This window comes from Dendropsophus ebraccatus, chromosome 5 (assembly GCF_027789765.1).
Source record: "Dendropsophus ebraccatus isolate aDenEbr1 chromosome 5, aDenEbr1.pat, whole genome shotgun sequence".
NCBI classification, from domain to species: domain Eukaryota; kingdom Metazoa; phylum Chordata; class Amphibia; order Anura; family Hylidae; genus Dendropsophus; species Dendropsophus ebraccatus.
Window position 1 is genome coordinate 49,058,727 of NC_091458.1, and position 22,775 is coordinate 49,081,501.

Sequence of the window (22,775 nt, forward strand, 5' to 3'; positions counted from 1 at the left end):
AGCACTCCAGCTGCAGAAATACTACGGCTCCCATCATGCCCTGATAACAAGCCAGCTGCAGAAATACTACAACTCCCATCATGCCCTGATAGCACTCCAGCTGCAGTACTACAACTCCCATCATGCCCTGATAACACTCCAGCTGCAGTACTACAACTCCTACCATGCTCTGATAGCACTCCAGCTGCAGTACTACAACTCCTACCATGCTCTGATAACACTCCAGCTGCAGTAACACTACTATTCTTATTATATCCGGACAGCTATCAGGGCATGCTGGGAGTTGTAGTGTTGCCGCAGGCTGGGAAGCCCCGGTCTTACAGGAGTGAGTGTATGCTACAGGAGGGAACGGTCAGACGCAGAAAGATACCGAACCCGGGATTGCGCGTTCACGCGCGGGGCTCCCATTGCGCATGCGCGGCCCTCAACCTAGAGAGGAGAGCGGGGACGCGCACGTCGGCTGGGGATACCGGGGATACCAAGTTGCTTGTAGTGTAACACCTGGGCAGAGGGCGTTTTCCTTGGACATGAACAGAGCCGAGCACCGGAGGTGACAGGCAGCGGAGATACACCGGAGTACGGTCTGTAGAGAACCCCCCGCCTGGAGCCATCCTGCACAGTCCGGCAGGAGAGCAACTGCCCCCCGAGCAGCAGCACCATTCAGTCCTCACAGGGAAGAAGCCCCAGGTCAGTGTGCTCGCTCCGCGGCGCGCACTCACTGCTGCAGCCACCTGTGTACCTGATCCAGTGCAGCAGCAGCGTGTGTCAGCAGTGCCGCCGCAGCCTGGCATCCTCCCCCTGTGCCCACTACTGCCCCCCAGTATCAGTGTGTCTCTCCTCCTCCTCCTGCCGTCCCTCTCCGTGCTCTCCTCCTCCCCTCCCTCCTCTCTCTCCTCCGTGTGTCTGGAGCAGCCTGGCCGCGGACCTTCCTCTGGGACAGCCGCGGGATGAGGGGGGGCTGCCCTGGGCTGCTGCCGCCGCCGTGCTGCCGGGGATGGTGGGGGCGGATTGCGGGGGTGTGAGGTAGGTGCGGGGGTGTGAGGTAGGTGTGGGGGAGCGGATTGCGGAGGTTTGTTGTTGGGTGGGAGCGGGGGGTGGTGAGGACTCAGCATTGCAGAAGGGCCAGGCTGTGCGGGAATGTGCTGCAGGCAGGCGCTTCTCCCTGCTGGAGGGCTGCTGTGCCCTGTGCACCCATCCTGGCCTCCACATCCCCAGGCACAGCGCTGAGCACACGTCCTGGCTGGGATCCACTCTGCATGTGTGCTGGGATCCACTCTGCATGTGTGCTGGGATCCACTCTGCATGTGTGCTGGGATCCACTCTGCATGTGTGCTGGGATCTGCAGATGCAGAGGCCTCCATGGTGACTGACATGAGATCTGTCACTCGTGTGCTGGCAATGCAGCTATGGTGGATGGGCCTTTCCTGTCTCTGTTGCATTGGGATCTAGCATGCTATCCTCCTATCATTGCTGTAGGATGTCATAGGAGAAACTTTTAACTCCTTAAGCTCCCAGATCTGTCAGAGACAAGGACGTGACTGGTCACCACATCGGTCCCTCAGGACAACTAAAGAAGCTGTAGAGTGTGACTGTCCTATCAAACAGCTCCTCATAGCTCACGTAATGTTAGTGCTTGGATCTATGGCGTAAAGTAAGTCTTCCTTCACCTTTTAGCTTATTGGCGTCTTAGACCTGTTGCTTTCCAGCTGTTGGGAGACTACAGTTACTGGATGCCGTCAGGGCTTGTTGAGAGTTGTAGTTGTTGTCACAGGGTGGAGAACACCGTCTTAGGGCTGGGTTCACATCTAGATTCCATACAGCTAGTGGATCCGGCCGCTTTGCTGCACAATGGACACCAATGCAGCCCGAAAGACCCTATTTACTTTAATGGGGTCCCATTGTTTTTTTTTTGTTTGTTTGTTCTGCAACCAAGGCTGTGAATGGACCCTCTGAGGAAAATGTGAATGCAGCCTGAGGGGGATCACTGTGTTTGTGTATACATGTTACTGGTTTTCACTTTGATGTGTTTTTTTGTTGTTGTATAGTATGTAGTCTGTGCTTTTGTGTCCAGTATACCTTGCAATGCATTTTTTTTAATAATGTAAGGATTCTGCCCTACGACATCAATTTAGTGCATATGTTTTAATTCAAGAATATAGAACATTTAGATGAGCCTTGGAGAATAGTTACGTAGAAACCAACTACAATTAATACTCTTTAAAAAGACCACCTCTATGAGAAGACCACCCCTTGTCCAGACCTGATTCCTATATGTTCCACCATATATTATACATAGTGGTCGTCATCATCATCATCATCCATCAACCCCCTAGAAGACCACTTTTCATTGGGATGTTGGGTGGTCATCACAAAGAGATTTGGTAGAACAAGGGGGCACTTGCAGCACTTTTGTTATAGTTACGTACGGCTGTTTTAGTGGTGAGTAGGGGTCTTGGATAAGTAAGTTCCTATGAGGCAGTAGGTTGCACCAGCTGATGCCCGGCTGGCACGAAAGCGCAGTCACCATAATGAGCCTATTACCTCCTGACCTTCTTATGCATGGTCCGCTGATAATATCTACAGGATGTCTACTTCCTGAATTGGCTCTTGGATATCTGCCATGGGTTCACATTTATTGCAGTACGTCACCCTGTCAGCAATGGGGACTTTTGCATATTTTACTTGTGAGCTTTATCTCCGAGTTTTATACCCGACCACAGGTTAGTCCGTTTCTGGCCGCTCATTTGCAGGAAAGTTTTGTGGAAGTTTTTGGACCATTGGATGAGAGCAGACATCAGCTGTGTATTATACCTTGTAGTATACTGTGACATGTTTACATGGTAGAACTTCTAAGGCCAGTATTGGGCGAGATGTTCCCCAGGGCGAGTACAGGCTGTTGTTGGATACATGCGAGTTGTAAATACTTCAGGAGTCACATCAGCACTCGGCCCATTGGCTGCTCTCATCATGTATTACTTTATTATTATTATGTATCCATCAGGTATGCACTGTGTAAGAGTAGAGTTATGCAGTTTACTTCCACTGTAAATAGTCACTGCTGGAGGTGACTAAGAATTTTTTTTTATGTATTCTCTTTATTTACCTGCATGCTTAAATGGTCACTTGTTTAAACAACTTCCCGCCATATGGTAGCCAGTGTGATATTTTACCAAAAATGACTCCTTACTCCTAATAAACAGCTGTAAAGTTTTGGTCACTAGTTGTTTCACTTCTGCCTGTTAGACTCAGTCTGTCTCTATAGTAACTGCTAGATCAGGATGAAACACAGAAAGTGGGAGTGGGGCTTACCTAGTGTTCTGTGCAGGAGAGGGGAAGAGCAAGCCTGGGCTGTCTACCTGCAATCTGTATCTGTCCTCCAGAGGCCCCACACTAAGGGGGACAGTCACATGTTCCTCAATTATGGTCTGTGCACGGACAGTGTGCTACGGATTAGATTTTGGAACTCCCAGCATCATCATTCATGATGATGCTGTGAGCTCTGAAACAGATTAGGGTAACCCCTTCTAGTTTTGCTCCCATAGCAGCTTGCAAAGCCAGTGCATTAGTGACCCCTTATGCCTCCCCTTGCCAGCTGTAGTAGTGTACTATAGTGCTAGCCTGTTCAGTCTAGTGCACTTTAATGGGGTTTTCTAATATACTGTAATCAGTACGACCTGTTGCCACGGTCCTGTTGTTCCTGCTGTGCTGCACTCCGTTTTGCCTGTGTTGGTGCAAGGACTTCCTGCTCAGCCAGTCAGTGATAGTTGTGGTGTCCTACCCCAGTGATTGATTGGCTGAGCAGGAAGGTCCTTGTGCTGACCTTAACACAAAGAAGTGCAGCATAGAGATGACTGACAGTGACTGGGCAATGAGGAGAGTAAATCTAGGGTTTTGTCTATTTAAAGGTGTTATTCAGCGCTACAAAAACATGGCCGCTTTCTTCCAGAGACAGCAACACTCTTGTCTCCAGATTGGGTGGGGTTTTGTAACTCTGTTCTATTGAAGTGAATGAAGCTTAAAGGGGTTATCCAGCACTACAAAAACATGGCCACTTTCCCCCTACTGTTGTCTCCAGTTTGGGTGGGGTTTTGAAACTCAATTCCATTGAAGTAAATAGAGCTTAAAGTGTCACTGTCGTGAATTTTTTTTTTGGCAGAACTCAATAGTCCAGGCGATTTTAAGAAACTTTGTAATTGTGTTTATTATCCAAAAATGCATTTTTATCATGAAAAAGCAGTTTGAAGCTCTCCCCCCTGTCTTCATTGTTCTCCTATGGAGAGAGCTAAAGAAAAGACCAAAACAGGACAACAAAGAGTTAATCTACAAATCCCTCACGGGATATCTCCTGTGACAGTCACCAGTGACCTCTCTGAGCTCAGATTACAGCTGTCACCCAGCTCTGTGCCTGTAATCCTCTGTTATCTGCTTTCTGCTGCCGGCTAACTCCCTCCTTCCTCCTCCCCCCTCCCCTCTCCCTAGAGCAGACAGGGTACGTCTCCTGCAACAAGTCACAATTTTCAGATTTTTCAGAGTGGATGAAAAAGAGGAAGGAGGGGGGACCTGGGAAAAGGCTTTTTACATGCAGATAATGGCAGATTTGGCTAATAAACCCAATTACAAAGTTTCTTAAAATCGCCTGGGCTATTGATTTCTGCAAAAAAAAAAAAATACGACAGTGACTTTTTAATTGCAAACCGCACCTGAACTGGAGACAACAGTAGGGGGAAAAGTGGCCATGTTTTTGTAGCGCTGGATAACCCCTTTAAAGGGAATGTACCATCAGGCCCAGGCTAAAGCACTGGAGGGGGGCCAACCCACTCCCAATGGGAGGAAACCCCCGCCCCTCTATGACTGATTCTAATGGAGCTGTCTCATAGAGGGGCGGGGGTTTCCTCCCACTGGGGGTGGGTCGGCCCCCCTCCAGTGCTTCAGCCTGGGCCTGATGGTACATTCCCTTTCCACCTGACCTGGAAACAAGAGTGGTGCTATCTCTGGAATAAAATGGTCATGTTTTTGTAGCACTGGATAATCCCTTTAACTAGTGTTGTCATGGCTTAGCAGTAAGGAGTAGGTGCTGTGATTAGCCTGACAAGTATGGAAAAGGACAGACCCCACCGATTTCCAGAATTGTAATAGACAAAACAGCAGGCCATAACATACAGTGTGCTTTGCTAGTCTGGGGCCTGCCTCCCCCTTCCCCTCAGACTAGGACAGATCATCCGCACTTAGCATTGAGTTCTCCTTCCGGCAGCCTCTGAGGTTTTCCACCTCTATTGACTTGTGTCTTGGATGACTCCCTCTCTACAGCCAAGTTCCTGGCTGTCTGTACTCATACTGATATACACAGCATATCAGAGGTTACCAGTAGTAGACATTTGATGGCTCACTTATTCTATTCTCATTGTGTGATGTGGCTGACAGTCATAGTGTTTCCTATATGGATTCCCGAGTGGCTCATGACTGCTCAGTAATTCTCGGCCGTTGCCCGGAGTTAGACTTTAAATGACCAGCTGCTGAGGCATCTGTATTCCTAAACCCAATAGTGCACTTTGGAGGTGGCGGTCTAATTTGAGCTGACATCGGTGAGTGGCTATATTATAGAGGGTGATTGGCAGATGCTTCACATAATCACAGAATTGCTGCTTGTCTCCTTGCTGTGGAGGCCTTTTCCTGACTGCCTAAGTAGCCTATAGCAGAAGATACATTGTGTACTTCATGGCATTTGTTGTTTTTGCTGCTTCCAGGGTTACAAATTAAATGTTATTACACTTTGTATTTTATGAAATTAGCAAAGTTAAAAATGGCAGATATCATGTTCATTTTATTTAACTGCTGGAATCGGTCTTATTATTGTAGTGTAATGAATGCAGGGAACTGCAGAAAGCCAGGATTGTAATCTACGTGCGGCAAGAAACCCTAATCCAATAACTTTGGCTGATTATGGCATTTAGACTGGATGGCTTGCTTTCTTACCGGAAAAATGTGCTTGTTTGTGATGTGTGATTTGTTTTCTTTATTTATTAAATGTATTATTTAGTTGAACCTTTTTTAATATATTCTTTATGTATTTTACTTTTTAATCTACTTTTGTTCATATGTAATTGTTCTACACTGTGTGTCAACTTTATTGTGGACACCCATCCAGTAGCATGTCAGATCTCCTTTGCACGTCACAATCGCAGTCATCTGTCATGATATAGATTCATCTAGGTGTTAAAATTGTTCTGCGGTAATATTTGCCTTTGATGGAGGTACTGAGATGCTCTGTAGCATTAAAGTGAGACTGTACCCACAATCTGACCCTCCCCCCAAACCACTTGTACCTTCAGATAGCTGCTTTTAATCCAAGATCTTTCCTGGGGTCCATTTGGCAGGTGATGCAGTTATTGTCCTAAAAAAACAACTTTTAAACTTGCAGCCCTGTGTCAAATTGGTGTGGCCTAGAGTGTGTGCCTTAGACCTGTACCACCCCTCCGTCCCTTCTCCCCACCCTCCTCACCATTAGGAATGCTCTAGGCAGTATTTTTCCTATTCATCACTTGTGTGAACCCTGCACAGGTGCCTTAACGATCCAACATGTGAGCAGTGTTCACAAAAGTGATGAATAGGAGAAATCCTGCCAGGTGCATTCCTAATGATGAGAGGGAGGAGGGAAGGAGAGGCGGTGCATACACTCGAGGCCACGCCAATTTGACACAGGGCTGCAAGTTTAAAAGTTGTTTTTTAGGACAATAACTGCATCACCTGCCGAACGGACCCCAGGACAAATCTTGGATTAAAAGCAGCTATCCGAAGGTATAAGGGGTCAGATTGGGGGTACAGAGTCGCTTTAAGACCTAAGAAAACTCACTATTATGTTCCTAGACCAATCCATGACTATACGACCCTGCCATGAATGATACAAACTGGCACAAAGCTCAATGCTGGAAGCCAAGTGGAGTGGGGAAGAGAGGAGGCATGTATGCTGCAGCTCAGCACAGTCTCTTTGACAATTGTGCTTGGAAGGAAAATGATTTTATAGGATAATATAATTTGTTTTATCTTATTATCAGCTATCTGCCCATACCTGCACCTCTGATATAGTATGATATACAGTTGACAGATTCCCTTGAAGAGGCATGTGTATGAAATACCTTCCAGTCCTTGTAATGGTTTGCTGTACCCACCTCCCGACTCTGATACAGGAACATAATGGATGAATATTTGTGCTTGTTCTAGCACTGGGGAGTGGTAACACTGTTGCTTCCTCTTGGGCACTGGAGTGGAAAGACTGGCAGCACCAATCACTACATGTGGGTGACATTAAGATCTTTAGTAGAGCATTGAGATCAGTTTAAGTTACATGCATGGCTGTATTTCTTAAAGGGATTGAGCAGGAGGTCTAGATGTGTAAATTCACACTTTTTCTTTTATTTAAAATGTGTACACCATAAGCTTGGGCACAGAAGTAGCATGTAACTGAGCAGCAGTGAGCTAGGATCTGTTACATAGATCCAGTATAAACAGCTTTTTGCCTATGGCTCTGGCTATTACTCTGCTTACATAGTACATTTAGAGCATGCTTTATGACTTAAAGGAGAAGTACATAGTACATTTAGATCTGCTTTATGACTTAAAGGAGAAGTCCGGTGAAAATTTTTATTTAATTATTGTATTGTCCCCCAAAAGTTATACAAATCACCAATATATACTTATTACGAGAAATGCTTATAAAGGGCTTTTTTTCCCTGCACTTACTACTGCATCAAGGCTTCACTTCCTGGATAACATGGTGATGTCACTTCCTGGATAACATGGTGATGTCACGACCTGATTCCCAGAGCTGTGCGGGCTGTGGCTGCTGGAGAGGATGATGGTAGAGGGATGCTCAGTGTCCCCCTGCCATCATCCTCTCCAGCAGCCAAAGCCGCACAGCTCTGGGAGTCGGGTTGTGACATCACCATTTTATTAAGGAAGTGACATCACCATGTTATCCAGGAAGTGAAGCCTTGATGCAGTAGTAAGTGCAGGGAAAAAAGCACTTTAAAAGCATTTCCCGTAATAAGTGTATATTGGGGATTTGTATAACTTTTGGGGGACAATACTTTGGGGGACAAGCAGCGTTAGACATGAATTCGGTAGAAAGTCTGCAGTTCTTCCAAATAAAGTTCTTTTAGGTTTGAAGAGTGTCTCCGTAATACACCCTCTATGGGTCTTTAGATATTGGGGAAGTGACATGAGAATGCCAGATAACTGCGTGCAAAAACTAGGCAGGAACATAGGTTTAAAAACATGATAAACAAAGTTCTGCAGGAGATATCAAACAATAAAGCATAAGAAATGATCTAATAAAGAGTTTAGAGCTAGGGTCATACCCGCACTGTTTGTTCTGTTCTTCTGTCACACTGGACACTTTGGCAGAATCCAGATATCACAGATTAGTCGTTGACTAGCTCAGTCTGGCAAAACATTAAGGGGGAAGTGAGCACCAACCTGTCAGGTCCGCACTCGCAACCCGCCAGCTAGCCAGGAGCAGCGGGAGGGGCCGTGGGGAGCAGCGGGAGGGGCCGTGGGGAGCAGCGGGAGGGGCTGCTCAGATTATCCTTAGATTGTCCTGGCTGCCCATTGAATTCACCGGTGGTCTGCTGCTGACACTATTGTATGTAGTGTAGTGATGTAAGCAGACTGTCAATGACATGTCAGTTGCGTTTGAAAGACCACGATCACCGACATTGTGTATATTGGCTGATCTTGGTCCTATTACACCAAAGGATTATTGACTGGCAATTGGCCAAGTACAGACGATAATCGTTTGGTGTAATAGGGCCGTTAAACGTTGTAGCTTAGCCTGCCTCTTTTTTTCAAGCTTTCTGGGCCTACCTTGCAGCTTCTCTACTATAACTAAAGGTGTGTTCTGTCCTTTGCTTTCCAGGCCTAGTAACATGCAGATGCACCAGTTCTTGTACTGGAACCTGTATGATTATAGCACTTGATATGTAAGATTGGAATATTCAGTGGTAAATCTATAAATTTGTGAAGATTAACTGAAATGTATGCCATGAGTAGGTGTCAGGGTTTGGATTAGTTCTGTTTGAGCAAAGCTTTCATAACATAGAAAACATTTGCGCCAGTATTTGTCTAGTGTCATGTTCAAAGAACACCATAAAACATGCTTATCTAGCCCAGTTCCAGGGCTAAGACAGTTCATATACCCAATTTCTCCTTAAAGTGTCACTGTCTTTTCTTTTTTTTTTTTTTTTTAATCAATAGTCCAGGCGATTTTAAGAAACTTTGTAATTGGGTTTATTAGTCAAATATGCCATTATCTGCATTCAAAAAGACTTTCCCCAGGTCCCCCCCCCCCCTCCAATTCTCTCTCATCCACTGATCATTATCAGGAAATCTCGACTGGTTTATATCAGTCGGGCCCTGTCTGTTCTATGGAGAGGGGAGGAGGAGGAGGAAGGAGGGAGATTAGTCGTCAGCAGAGAGCAGAGGTTTACTCAGCGGGAGCTGTGTGAACCCCTATTCAGAGGTCAGAGAGGTCAGTGCTGACCTGAGAGGAGATAGCCTGGTGATGTAGCTGTAAATTAACTCTTGCCCTGTTTTGGTGCCTCATCTCCCTCCACCCTCCCCTTTCCATAGAGAACAATGAAGACGGGGGAGAGCTTCAAGCTGCTTTTTCATGATAAAAATGCATGGTTAATAAACCCATTTACAAACCCATTTTTGGTTAATAAACCCATTTACAAAGTTTCTTAAAATCGCCTGTACTATTGATTTCTGCAAAAAAAATGTAAACGACATTGACACTTTAAGACAATCAGCTCAGTGCCATTCCCCCTTTTTTCCTTGGGCCAAATAATAAAAAAGTGCCATGCCATTGAGCTTACAAGTGCTCGAGAATGTCCTTGTTCATTGTTTCACATGTCAAAACTTTCAATCTTTCCACTTGGTGATGGGAAGTTTGGGGCCATGATTTTAGGTATCCTGGTCACTTAGTCATTCGCTTGCTGGCAGGTATAAATGTAGTGTCCTCCGCTTGAAATTGTAAACACTGCAATATAGACAATGGTGTAGGACGTATGCGCTCAGGCTCATGCCCTCCACGTTCGCGTGACTCTTTGACTGGAGCTTGTTGGATACTAATCTCCACAATACACTTTGTTCTGTTATGTTCTTGGAGACAAGATGTCCAGGCATGTGTCCAGACATGGTCTGGTGTTTGGTGTCTTGTGATCAGCCAGTCCCGCTGTGATAATTTTTGCCCTCTGCAGTACACACATCTCCGGTCTTCTTTTCCAGCGATTACTTCCATTACTTGCTTATGTGAATCATGGAAAAACAGCATGGCTATTTATTGAACTGTATTAGTAGTTAAAGGGAACCTGTCACCCCCCCATGCCGGGGTGAAGGCCGCCCGACCCCCCGCTAGAGTCCCTTATACTTACCCCATCTCGCCAAGTCCTGTTCCTGGAGCCCGGCGCGCGTGCTGCTGAGGTAAGTCCGACGCCCATAGAGAATGATGGCTCCATTCATTCTCTATGGACGTCGGACTCATCTCAGCAGCTCGCGGGCCAGGCTTCAGGTGGGGATATCTCCCTCCCGAGACGTGGCGAGATGGGGTAAGTGTGAGGGACTCTAGGGGGGGGGGGGGGGGGTTGGGCGCCTTCACCCCAGCACGGGGGGTGACAGGTTTCCTTTAATAGAAATAACATATGGGTATAGAATAAACTGGTGCAGTTGGGTGTGGTTGAGAGAAATGCATTGCATGTGATCCATCTGGGTTTGTAGCTTGTGTAGTTGCAGGAAAAAAGTAAGTGATCCCTTACTATGTCACCTTAACGTGCTTACTGTATACAGATACAGGATTAGACCCTGTCTCATATGGGACAGGAAAAAACAATAATACTTGCTGTGTTAAAATACTATGGCTGTCTTGCATCTGGTCCAGAAAATGTTAGAGGAACTATCGCCTGTTTTCCCATCGCCCCCTTTTCAGATGCGTCCTCATCCTGGTTTATCGGAGAGGGGGGGGAGCACAAGGGAGGGGGCGAGGATGGGACGCATGGGCACTGCTGTGTTTCCATCTGACGTTACACATGCCTCCAGGGAAAATCCAAGCCCTGGAGATGTGTGGGATGTCAGCTGGAGACTTAGTAAAGCTTCTGACCACCCCAGTCTTGTTACTGTCTGACCATCACTCTGAGAGCAGTGGTCGGGATCCTAGGCAGAAGCTGTCTTTTCGGTAATGAGAGAAAGGGGACAAACTTTGACAGGAGTCCCTGCTCCTGTATGAATTAGTTGTTGAGTATAAAACAAATCTGATGGAAGATTCAAGCAAATCTTCCAGAAGCAAACTTCAAGAGACATACCTCTCTAGTTATATGTTAGTATAAATGATTTACTTCAGTAATGTCAAACCTGTCACCCCTTGACGGCCCCCTAAACCCACCCCACCCCTGGATAGGGCCCCCATACTTACACCATCCTGCCGCGCGGGCGGCCATATGTCCACTGTGGGACCGACCTCAGGACGGGACCAGCAGGATGGGGTATGTATGGGGGCTGTATCCAGGGGCAGGGTGGGTTCGGGTGCCGTCCAGGGGTGACTTCTAGGCCGCAGGCAAAGGTGGCCCCTCACCCTCCTCCCCTACAAGCACATGAGCGCAGGCAGCACCATGCGAGGGGCCTTCTCCACAGGCAGGCTCTTCTCTATAGGCAGCAAGAGAACTAACTGCCCCTGTCCCCAGCAGAGGTATCAGCAGGGTACAGAGCACAGGCTGACTACTATATGGAACACTATTCTGGGGGGATGGCTACTATATAGGACACTATTGTGGGAGGCTGGCTACTACATGGGGCACTATTCTGGGCGACTGGCTACTATATGGGGCATTATTGGGAAGGGTGGCTACTACATGGGGCACAACTCATGGGGGCTGGCTAACTATGTGGTGCACTATTGTGGGGGCTGGGTAACTATATGGGGCACTATTGTGGGGGTTGGATAACTATATGGGGCACTATTGGGAGGGCTGGCTATTATATGGGACACTTGGGAGGGATGGCTACTATACGCAACACTATTGGGAGGGCTGTTTACTATATGAGGCACTATTATGGGGGAATGGCTACTATATGGGGCACTATTGTGGGGGGATGGCTACTATATGGGGCACTATTGTGGGGGGATGGCTACTGTATGGGGCACTATTGTGGGGGGGGGGGTGGCTACTGTATGGGGCACTATTGTGGGGGGGGTGGCTACTGTATGGGGCACTATTGTGGGGGGGGTGGCTACTGTATGGGGCACTATTGTGGGGGGATGGCTACTGTATGGGGCACTATTGTGGGGGGATGGCTACTGTATGGGGCACTATTGTGGGGGGATGGCTACTGTATGGGGCACTATTGTGGGGGGATGGCTACTATATGGGACACTATTGTGGGGGGATAGCTACTATATGGGACACTATTGTGGGGGTCTGGCTACTATATGGAACACTATTGGGAGGGCTGGCTACTATATGGGGCACTATTGTGGGGGATGGCTACTATATGGGACACTATTGTGGGGGGCTGGCTACTATATGGAGCACTAATGGGAGGGCTGGCATCTATATGGGGCACTATTGTGGGGGGATGGCTACTATATGGGACACTATTGTGGGGGGGATGGCTACTATATGGGACACTATTGGGAGGGCTGGCTACTATATGGGGCACTATTGTGGGGGGATGGCTACTATATGGGGCACTATTGTGGGGGGATGGCTACTATATGGGGCACTATTGTGGGGGGATGGCTACTATATGGGACACTATTGTGGGGGGCTGGCTACTATATGGAACACTATTGGGAGGGCTGGCTACTATATGGGACACTATTGTGGGGAGATGGCTACTATATGGGGCACTATTGTCGGGGGGATAGTTACTTTATGGAGCACTATGCTGCTTGTGTGGCTTTGTCCGTGTTTTTAATTTTGGCCCACTGTTTGACACCCCTGATCTACATAATAAGGAAATGCAAGAGGTTTCATTTTACATATCCCATAGCAACTGGCTACATGCGGACGTACCATTGGTGTATGTGACAACCAAACAAAACCTAATGGTTTGAGGCAAAAATGCTAAATTCCTCCATTATGGTCTTCAAAACAGAACATGTGACTGTGGCCTTACATTGCTTTCTTTTCCTGTCCCTCCGAGGCATAGGACATTTATGGAAAATTCAGCAAACAATCAGACGTGTCTTCATAATATAATCCGTAATGACAAGCGCAATCTGACATTTTCATCGTTTGCCACTTTTGCTAAATAGTATCTACAGGGAAATGTCATTATTTTCTTCTTTCTCCTGCACTGGGGACTATTGTAGGCTCTAGCTTTTCTCACATATATCTTATGCCGGGTTTCCCTTGACATCCACATCCTTCCCCTTTTGGATCCTGAAATATAGTTTATTGACAATTTCCTGTGTGCATACTGATGTATTACTTGTGTGTGTAACATAGCCTGCCCAGTGATGAATTATTCCCTGCTATCCGTCCTGGAAATATTTAATTTCTTTCTCTTTTATGGCTCTTTGTCATCTGCTTCTCGCTGATTATATCCTTGAATCTCTGGAAGCGTCATATTTTCTTTCCTTCCAGCTGTAACGTTCTGCGGGGAAGAATAATGTCGCCCGCTTTCCCGTTTCTTAATTTCCATGTTGTTGTGCGGCAGATGACACACGAAGATGGGTCAAGGGTATCTACAAATATTAACAAGAGAGGGAATTTGTGCAAGCCTCAGCTGGGTGACAGAGTGAATTAATAGTGGATGTGGTGCCCACAAATCACATCCGGTCAGGTTTTAATTGGAAGCCAAATGTCACTGAGGATTTTCTTGAACATGTTTATAGGCCAGGCTGTCAATGTAATGCCTGAAGATGTGGACTGCTAAAATTAAAGAACGGAACTTGAGGTTCATATTTGGGGATCTTAAGGACATGCAATAAAGTTAGAGATTTTGTATATGGTTGTGCTGTGGTCTTAGCACTGCAGTTCTTATGATGCCGATCATTGAAGCTATATGTTCTGTCGCATCAAAGGTATTGGGTGCAGTACAGAGAATATATCAGCATTAAAGGGAGTTCCACATGCAGGGTCAGTATAATGAGTATCTGAGCCCTGGTATTAATAGAATTGCTGTAAACATGACCTCTGATAGTGTCATATCGCAGGCTGCCTTTTTTTATAATCCGTTCCTGTTTTCATTCTTTGTACATAATGATGCTGGCAGCCATATTGTTTGAGCGTCTGCTCTGTTAACAGCGTTTACAGCAGGCATGGGGAACCTCCGGCCCTCCAGCTGTTGCACAACTATAATTCCCATAATGCTAAAGCTTTGACTGCCCAGGCATGATGGGAATTGTAGTTTTTTAACAGCTGCAGGGCCGTAGGTTCCCCATCCCTGATTTAGAGAGAGACTTAATAGCAGCTGCATAGGTGATAATAGGCTGGAGGAGTTTTCTCTGGAAAAATGTTGTAGGCATGCTTTGTGACCTGTGCAGGAAGTGGTAGGTGCTGTGACCGTCCCCTCTTATTAACGGGGTGATCCTGCCCTATCTGTATACTGGTTTTACCTTTTACTTTAATCCTGTCTGTGATAAGGAAACTGCTGAAAAGTTTGGAGTGTTGGGGCCAAGTGTTGGAGGCCACAATAAAAATTGAAAGATTTCAGGACACCAAAGCTCTTTAAAATTAGGTTTAAAGTGAATGTACCTTCACCCTACATAAAAATATATTTTTTACATGACCTGGTTGGCACCAGCACCCAAATCCTGGTGGCACCGTCCATTTTTCAAACCGCCCCGGTTTCCCCAATCTGTGCCGGTTTCTTGGGTTGCTTGCTGCACTGCAGGTGGGTCCAAAGCCCCCAGTGCACAGATATCAACCCCTTAAAAAAATGTAGGGAAGAGGTACATTTGCTTTAACATAAAAACTGATAGGAAATAGGTAATTTCCTAAGGCGTTTTCCCTTGAAAACAGGCAGTTTATTTTAAATATAAGTAATTGATCATCCGGCCATTCCCTGGCTGCAGCGGTAAGGCCACATTCCAACATGTGGGTCATCCCTTTCAAGGGTGCGTGCACACTGAGGAAAAAGGAAATCCTCGGCGAAACCCTCAGTAAAATCTTCACTGCGGACTCCACTTCGAATTCCGTCTGCCTCAGTGTCTCAAAGTATAGGGTGCCTTTGCTAAAATTGCAATTTTTTTGAGTGGAGAGCAAAGGTGCCCTTTACTTGACATTGAGAAACTGAGGCAGGCAGAATTCGGAGTGGAGTCCGTGGCGGGGATTCCACTTGGAATTTGTTTATTTTTCTCAGTGTGCACGCACCCTAAGAGTATCATTTGTAGATACTATTATGTCATATTATATTATATCCATAATGTTTCCCCTGCTGTCATTTTTGTTAAGTTTCACTTAACAAAAATGACAGCAGCCCTGCAGCCGCTCACCTGTCCCGCCGCAGCCAGCCCACGCTCATCGCTGTCCCCGCGTCCCGTCGGGCTCCCGCGATGTCACCCAGCAGCGCTCCTCACCTTCCTGGCTGTGGTGAGTGCCCGGGGTCGGAGGGTCGCACTGTGGTGAGGCTTTCGGGTGCCAGTGAGGGGGTGGCCTTAGACGGCAGAGACCCCAGAATCGGCCCTGATTATATCATTACACCTAACTGTAGAGAGAGGAAAAAAATTAAGAAGTTGTTTTATTTCAGAAATGGTGCCACTCCCGTCCATAGGCCTTGTCGGAAAGTGCAACTTGGTGATGATTAGGGCACAGGCAGTATCACACAGGAGCTCTGTCCTTGTAGCAACAAGTAGCTGGCCGTGGTCATGTTCTGTATTTAAAAGGGAGAAATGTTTCCAAAATATTAGGTTTTATATAAACCAAAGCTGCAATATCAGGACACAGTTCAGTGTGTTATTGCTACTCATTATGTGTTTAGGAAAGTCTACCTGAGGTGATACGCATCGGAGTTTGTTGCCCTTATGTCTACCGGCTACAAGGAAACACGCGGCTGCCTGAAAAGTAGCAACAAATCAGTTATTTTTGCTGTGATTAAACCCTATAAAGGCCTTTATAAGTGGAGCTTAGGATGAGACAAGTAAGGTTTGTCTAGAATAACAGACACCATGCTACTTTGTTTTATACTACATTCTGGGACAATTGACATACCTGCAATAGATATTAGTGCTGATGTAGACCCTATGTGAACAGTGTGATCTAAAACCAATTGGTGGATGTCTACACTCATGCATATATAGTTACATTGAGGGTACAAACACACACCGTATTTGCAGGGTATATTCTGCTGCGATACGCAGCAGATTACATCTAAATAACTGAACACAGCATCAAATCTGCTGCAGATCTGCTGCGTATACGATGTGTGTGTTTGTACCCTAAAGGGGAACTATCAGTAAGTTAGATGAATCTAACCTGCTGATAGCCCCCTATAGCATCCGGGATGCTGAGGAGGAAGGTATTTGTCTTACCTTCCTCCTCGGCGCCGGTCCAGCGCTCTTAGGGTGCATGCACACTAGGGAATCCGCGCTTACGACCCACCGCGGATTCCGTCGCTCGTACCCGCTCGCGGCGTTGAGCATCTCCGCCTGTCCCATAAACACCATTTTATGGCCGGGCCAATTCCGCCGTCCACCAAAAGAATTGACATGTCAATTTTTTGATGGATGGCGGAATCCATCTGTGCCTAGAATGAAGTCTATGGCACAGGCGGAGATGCGCGCGGCGAGCAGGGGCCAGCAACGGAATCCACAGCGGCCTTTCCGTGCGTATTCTATAGTGTGCATGCACCCTAAGTCGGTGTAATCTTTGGCCGGGAGAACTGTTCCGCCATCCAGTCTGCCCACTCCCTTGATAATCAACCGGATGAAGTTGTGGGGCTGTGGCAGTGCTCTTAGCAGTGCTTCCAGATAAAAATTACGCCGACTAACAGTGCAGGACCGGCGCTGAGGAGGGTAAGACAAATAGTTTCCTCCTCAGTGTCCTGGACACTATAGGGGGCTATCAGCAGGTTAGACATCTCTTGTTCTCTTGCTCTGTCTTATTTAATTGGACATGAATCTTGATAAACGATCGTTTAAGACAGACATACCTGTGCCCCAATCCAGCCCCAATATAGGTAATTTGTGCTTATTTAAAGAACCTATAAGTTATGTTCACACATAGCATTTAGTCTTAATACAAAAAGAACTGGTATCACTCTCCTGACCTTCTTACTAATTATTAGAATTACAGTCTGACTGCTGTGACTTTTTGGGGTCATACATGCTGTATGTTTGGCTGCCTGCCCAGTGCATTATCAAATGTATATGAATGGCTAAACTGGTGAGAAGAGTCTTCATTGTATAGCGTCTTACAGTAAAGTGTGTGGGGCATGTAACAAGGGCTCTCACTTTACCTCCCAATGAGAGAACCTAAAACCTATTGAAAACAATATATAAATGGGTATATAGTAGATTGTGTGTGGGTAGTTCTGGATTTATAGGCAGCTGAAAGCCATTTATAATGTAAAATAGTCAAGTGGAATACTGGGAAAAACTGAATTCAAAAGATCTCAGAATCATAAATTTTTCAAGCTACGTGTGTACTAAAAACAAATGTCCCCTGACACTGGTGAACGTGCCACATAAAATATGTTTTCTCCATTTCCAATTGAGCAAATCATTGTCTGTCTAAACATTGTCGTCCACTGATGTTATTTTAAGGACCTCAAGCGTGGAATGCCCTGAATTCGCTCATGTCTTTTTCTTGATTTTCACCAGTATACCATTTACAGAAATTTTTTTCCTATTTCCTATCATGGGAATTGCTTTTATTGTGGCAAAAGATTATTTGCATATTCTTCTTTATACCGCTTGTTGATAATGTGGTCGGATTAGGGACATTGGTATTGATGGCATCTGAAAGATTTATCAGTGTGAATATTATCGAACATTGTCTTAGGGCCCTGCAATGCAGAGCAATAGTGTAGTAAAGACGACGATCAGCTGATGACAATGATCTAGCAGATCGATACTGGCTTACATCAAGTAATCGGGTTGTGTATTATGGCCTTTATTGTTCAAATCTGTATGTGTCTTCAGACAGCTCTATTACTACACTGCCTGTTTTTTGATAGAGGTAGACTTGTTAATTGTCCAATAAAGGTGAACTTATGTCAGCCGAACCCAACACTCGTGGCCGATTCAGACGTCAGTATACAGTGCATGGCGCTGTCCCCAGACTCCATTGACAGATGATATTGGTGGAGATAGGGGTCAGGCATCATGGAAAATTACTGCCCAACCCCTTGTTCTCTGATAAATCAGCCATTGCCAGATCAGTCTGACTGCAGCTTATCCCTCTTCTCCCTGTAGAGTAGGACAGCAGATACAAATGTTGGCCAAATTATCATTTGGCCGACAGTTTTTGAAGGTGTATGGCTACCTTAAAGTGGTAGTGCCAAGGGCAACAGGTTATGGAACTATGCTACATATGGGGGATAAGTGAGTCTATATCTCTCAAACGATACATTTTAGGAAATGTTTGTTAATTTGGAATATGTTTTATTCAACATAATGCATAATTGTAGTCCTAGTTTTCTTCGTGGCACCACCCTTTAAAGAGCCATGCCTAAACCTCTTTACCTTTTGTGTGGTATAAATAAGTGAAATTTCTTTAGGTGCAACGTTCTGATACCAAGCCATATCACTTCCCTGATGGTTGCTATTTAATGCTGAAGTTGGCCAAAAAATTTTGGCATCTAATTTTCCCTTGAAGTTGGTGATTGTAACTTACATGTAAATTACTCCTAGAAACTTGTACTGGGTAGGTTTTCCCATCTGAGGAAGTTAACCCGTAGGAGCGGATACAAGAAGCTGGAACTCCCACCAATCCTGAGAGGTGGACAAAATTGTCCCCAAAATGAATGAGGACTTTGTTTTCTCTGTGGCAGAAAGCTGATTAAATAACTTGCTCCATTAATTGTATGTCTCTATAAAGACTTGCTTTTTAACTGGAGATTTTATTTTAGGGATAAAATTTCAATTGTGTGTGAACATGTTTCCTGTTTACTAAGGTAATCTTTGAAGAATCTTGTTTTTTCTTTTCTAAGGATTGCTCCACAATTCTTCTTAAATATCATGATGCAAGCCCTCAGCACCTCTATTATCCAATGGAAGTCTTCTTGTAACTGTGCCATGCATTGTATTATAACTGTCTTATAGTTCTGGTATGCTTACAATGCATTGCCATTGTTCACAATGCCATTTCTATTATGTGTACACAATTAAATAAGAAATAAAAAGCTAAAGAAAGTCAGTATATAATTCACTTACTGGCCCAGTATAAATGGCCTTTGAGGTTACACTTGGGATGGAGGTTATTGGGCATCCATACTTTGTGCAGCTCTTTTCTATAAGGCCACATGGAGTGAGCGGCAGGAGGCCTCGATACCACTGTGTTGTAGTTCAAAACTAGGCCAACGTGATACTTGGCCAACCTCTATACCGCCTGCTGATCTCCAGATTTGGCCCCCTGGTCCTCTGTTATGACCAAAGCCATGGGTATGACACGCGACCCCGGCTCTATTAATTCCTATGGAGCCGTTGGAAAGAGCCTAGTGCTGTACTTTGCTTTCTCTGGCGATTCCATTCATATAAAGCAGAGAGGTCCACAGCTCCAAATAAGACTTCCAAAGTCTATTTCTTGTCCCGAAAATACATAACAAAGTTAAAAAGTACGCTGATGCGTTTCAGGATAAACTCCCCTAATCATGGCAATAGTAAGATCATTTTAGAAGTTATCTCAGAGCTCATGGCCAATAAAATGGAGGACGTGGAGAGTCTAGAAGTTCTCATGAACTGTCATCATTAGGTCTAGTTACAATTAAAGGGTAGCTATTGCTTTAAGAAAAAACAAAAAACTATTGACATGTCATATGTTTTGATCAGTGGGGATCTGGGAGCTGAGATCTCCTCCTCAAAATGCTAAAATGAATTGTCCAGATGGGAACAAAGGTCCCTTTACATTGCCTGATATGGGGCTGTGCAAGAATCAGAGATAGGAGTACCTTTACAAGACATGATAAATCGTGTGACCGGGCTGCACTAACGGTTGCTTGCTGCATTGTTTGTGCGGCCATCAACATTAGTTGTTATAAGCCGCATGTCTCCTGTTTACACAGAGAAATGTGCGCCCGTTAACTATGGATTTTCCCACTGGTTACAAGATCCTATCAGCCGAGAAGTGGCCATTTTCCTGATCCTCGGCGGATCGCTGACACTATTTACACAAGACGATTATCAGTCGGAAGAGCATTTTTGAAATGCTTGTTTCTGATAATAAGCCTCTTTAAAGGGGCTTTAACCCTATACAGTATGCCTATAATTTCATCAAAGTCCTCACATGTCAGTATTTTTGTTGGGGCTCTAGCTGCGGAGACCCCCGCCTATTGTTAAAATGAAGAGACAAAAGCTCCTTCCTCTCCATTCTGTGCCCTTCAGGAAGCCAAAGTGAGCAATATATAGACTCATAGACTTTTGGGGCGAAATTTATCAAGCACGGTGTAAAGTGAAACTGTCTCAGTTGTCCCTAGCAACCAATCAGATTCCACCTTTCATTCCTCACAGACTCTCTGGAAAATGAAAGGTGGAATCTGATTGGTTGCTAGGGGCAACTGAGCCAGTTTCACTCTACACTATGTTTGATAAATCTACCCTTTGGTGTATATCAGTATATTGCTGATATCCATATATACGCTCTGTGACCTGTATAGATAATTCTCTCTAGCCCATGATTAGGTGACGTCACAGGCACATAGAGGACCCTGTAATCTGTGTGCTAACAGATGGCCCAGGTAGAGTTTGACCTGTCATTTCCAGGTTAATAATGTATAGTTATGGACCGTTTTGCATCCTAGTACTAGAGACTGTGTCCAGCCGGCCCCTTCCTAGGTGGAGCGCAGCCTCCATGCTGTATGTGCATGATGTTCTTTTGGAGAAGAGCTGCTGATGCTGCGAGCAGCAGATCCCTGGCTCCAGCCCGGCTTCCCACCACACCTCCTCTCTCCTCCACACTAAAGCCATTGTACACATTCCTATCTTGTTTGTTTGTGGCCTTATCTCGGAAAGGTTGTGTTTAGTGCCCATGGTGGACAAGGCTTGTGACAGCTGTCTCCATGGCAACGATGCTGCATGATGTCACAGGCATGACGACGGAGTCCGTACTTGTTCCCAGGCAGAACTCTGTGTGTATGTGTGTGTGGGAGGTGAACACAAAGGCAAACTGAGTGATCAACAGGCGGGAGACCCAGCCATACAGAGAACGTCTATTACACTTACTGTTAATACAGAACAAAATCCAGCTCTGCTTCCTTGCATGCAGCAGACTTCCCAACACATGTTGTTCTACTTTGCAAACTGCGGCTTTGTCTTTCTTGTAAAAGCAATGTACTCTCTGTGGAAAGCGTCCTTCTGTGAGGAAAGCACAGGGTTGTACAAAGAATGGCCGTCACATCACTCGCTGTCCTAAGGCTTCAGCTGTTTCCCAGTCTCACATGCCTCCTAGAGCCGATACGTATTATTGGAAGCCATGTAACCTACCTGTATTTTTTAGGTAAAACCCTCATAGCTGTAGTCCTAGTCAGGCCCACCATGCTCCTCCTGCTTGACATTGTGTGTGTATGTGTATATATATATATATATATATATATATATATATATATATATATATATATATATATATATTAATTATACACTAATCTCTGAGTAAAATACCCACTGGAGATGGGTGAAGTGCAGAACTATCGCCTATGTATAATGCAATAAAAAGAATGGCCAGCACACCAATACCACTATGCACGTTATGCAGGGCCATGCTGCCATGGCTAAAATGCAGACAAAAACTAAAAAGTGCAGGGGAGTATACTTCTCAGGGAATATTTACAGTAAGGGTAGCTTCACACGTACCGTATCGCTGCGTTTTTGCTGCGTTTTTTACATGCAAGTTTTAATTTTCACATGAAAATCATGAGAAAATCAATGCCCATGTAAAAAACGCAGCGTTAGAAACGCAGCGATACGGTACGTGTCACAGATACGCAACCACAGACAGTTTTAGGAACCTTTCAAATGTATGCAGCCATTTACTTGCCAGTAAACATGTGAGGCGACCAGCGTGGGAGGAGTAGGCAAGTAGTTGTCTTCTGCAGTCCTGTCATCTCTGCTGGAGGGGGGTGCTGGACTTCTATTGGAGGATCTGTGCCGTGATCCTCATCTGGACATCGAGGCGCGGATCGTGGCATGGATCGTGTGAATGAGGCCTAAAAGCCCTATTACATGAAGGGATTATGGGCCATATTCTGCCGATACTGACCGTTACGGATTATAATCGCTTTGTGTAGTAGAAGACAACGATCAGCCGACGTGGACAATGTCAGCTAATCGCTGTCTTTAAACAGGCTGAAACGCTAACAATCAGCCTGTTAACGATCCGCTGCCATCGCCACGCGTAATAGGAGCAGCAGCTGAAGACCACCTCTCTCTCCTATGGGCTGCCCACACGATCTGACGTCAGGGGAATGAGGAGCAAGCGAGCACTGACCGGACAGGTCGGTGCTTGCTTGCTCTTCACATCTTCCCCTGTGATAGGGGCTTTAGTCCTAGCACTTTCAGGTTGCTTTTGGACTATTCTGTTTTTGGTTGTATTTTAGGCAAGGCAGCATGCCCCTGCGTAGTGTCAATA

At 45.6% G+C, this 22,775-nt stretch overlaps 1 protein-coding gene across 4 annotated transcripts in view; it reads left to right on the plus strand.

The window, feature by feature from the left end:
* Positions 1-594: 594 nt before the first annotated feature.
* Positions 595-22,775, plus strand: part of ADCY6 (adenylate cyclase 6) — a 126,484-nt gene continuing 104,303 nt past the window's right edge. For 2 of the 4 annotated variants that reach the window (XM_069970108.1, XM_069970109.1), the window contains exon 1: positions 21,351-21,647. In XM_069970108.1, the coding sequence (XP_069826209.1) occupies positions 21,589-21,647 (59 nt within the window). In that variant the 5' untranslated portion in view covers positions 21,351-21,588. Of the gene's footprint in view, positions 688-945; positions 1,024-21,350; positions 21,648-22,775 lie in introns of those variants that run through there. The other 2 variants (XM_069970111.1, XM_069970110.1) reach the window with 2 other exon arrangements.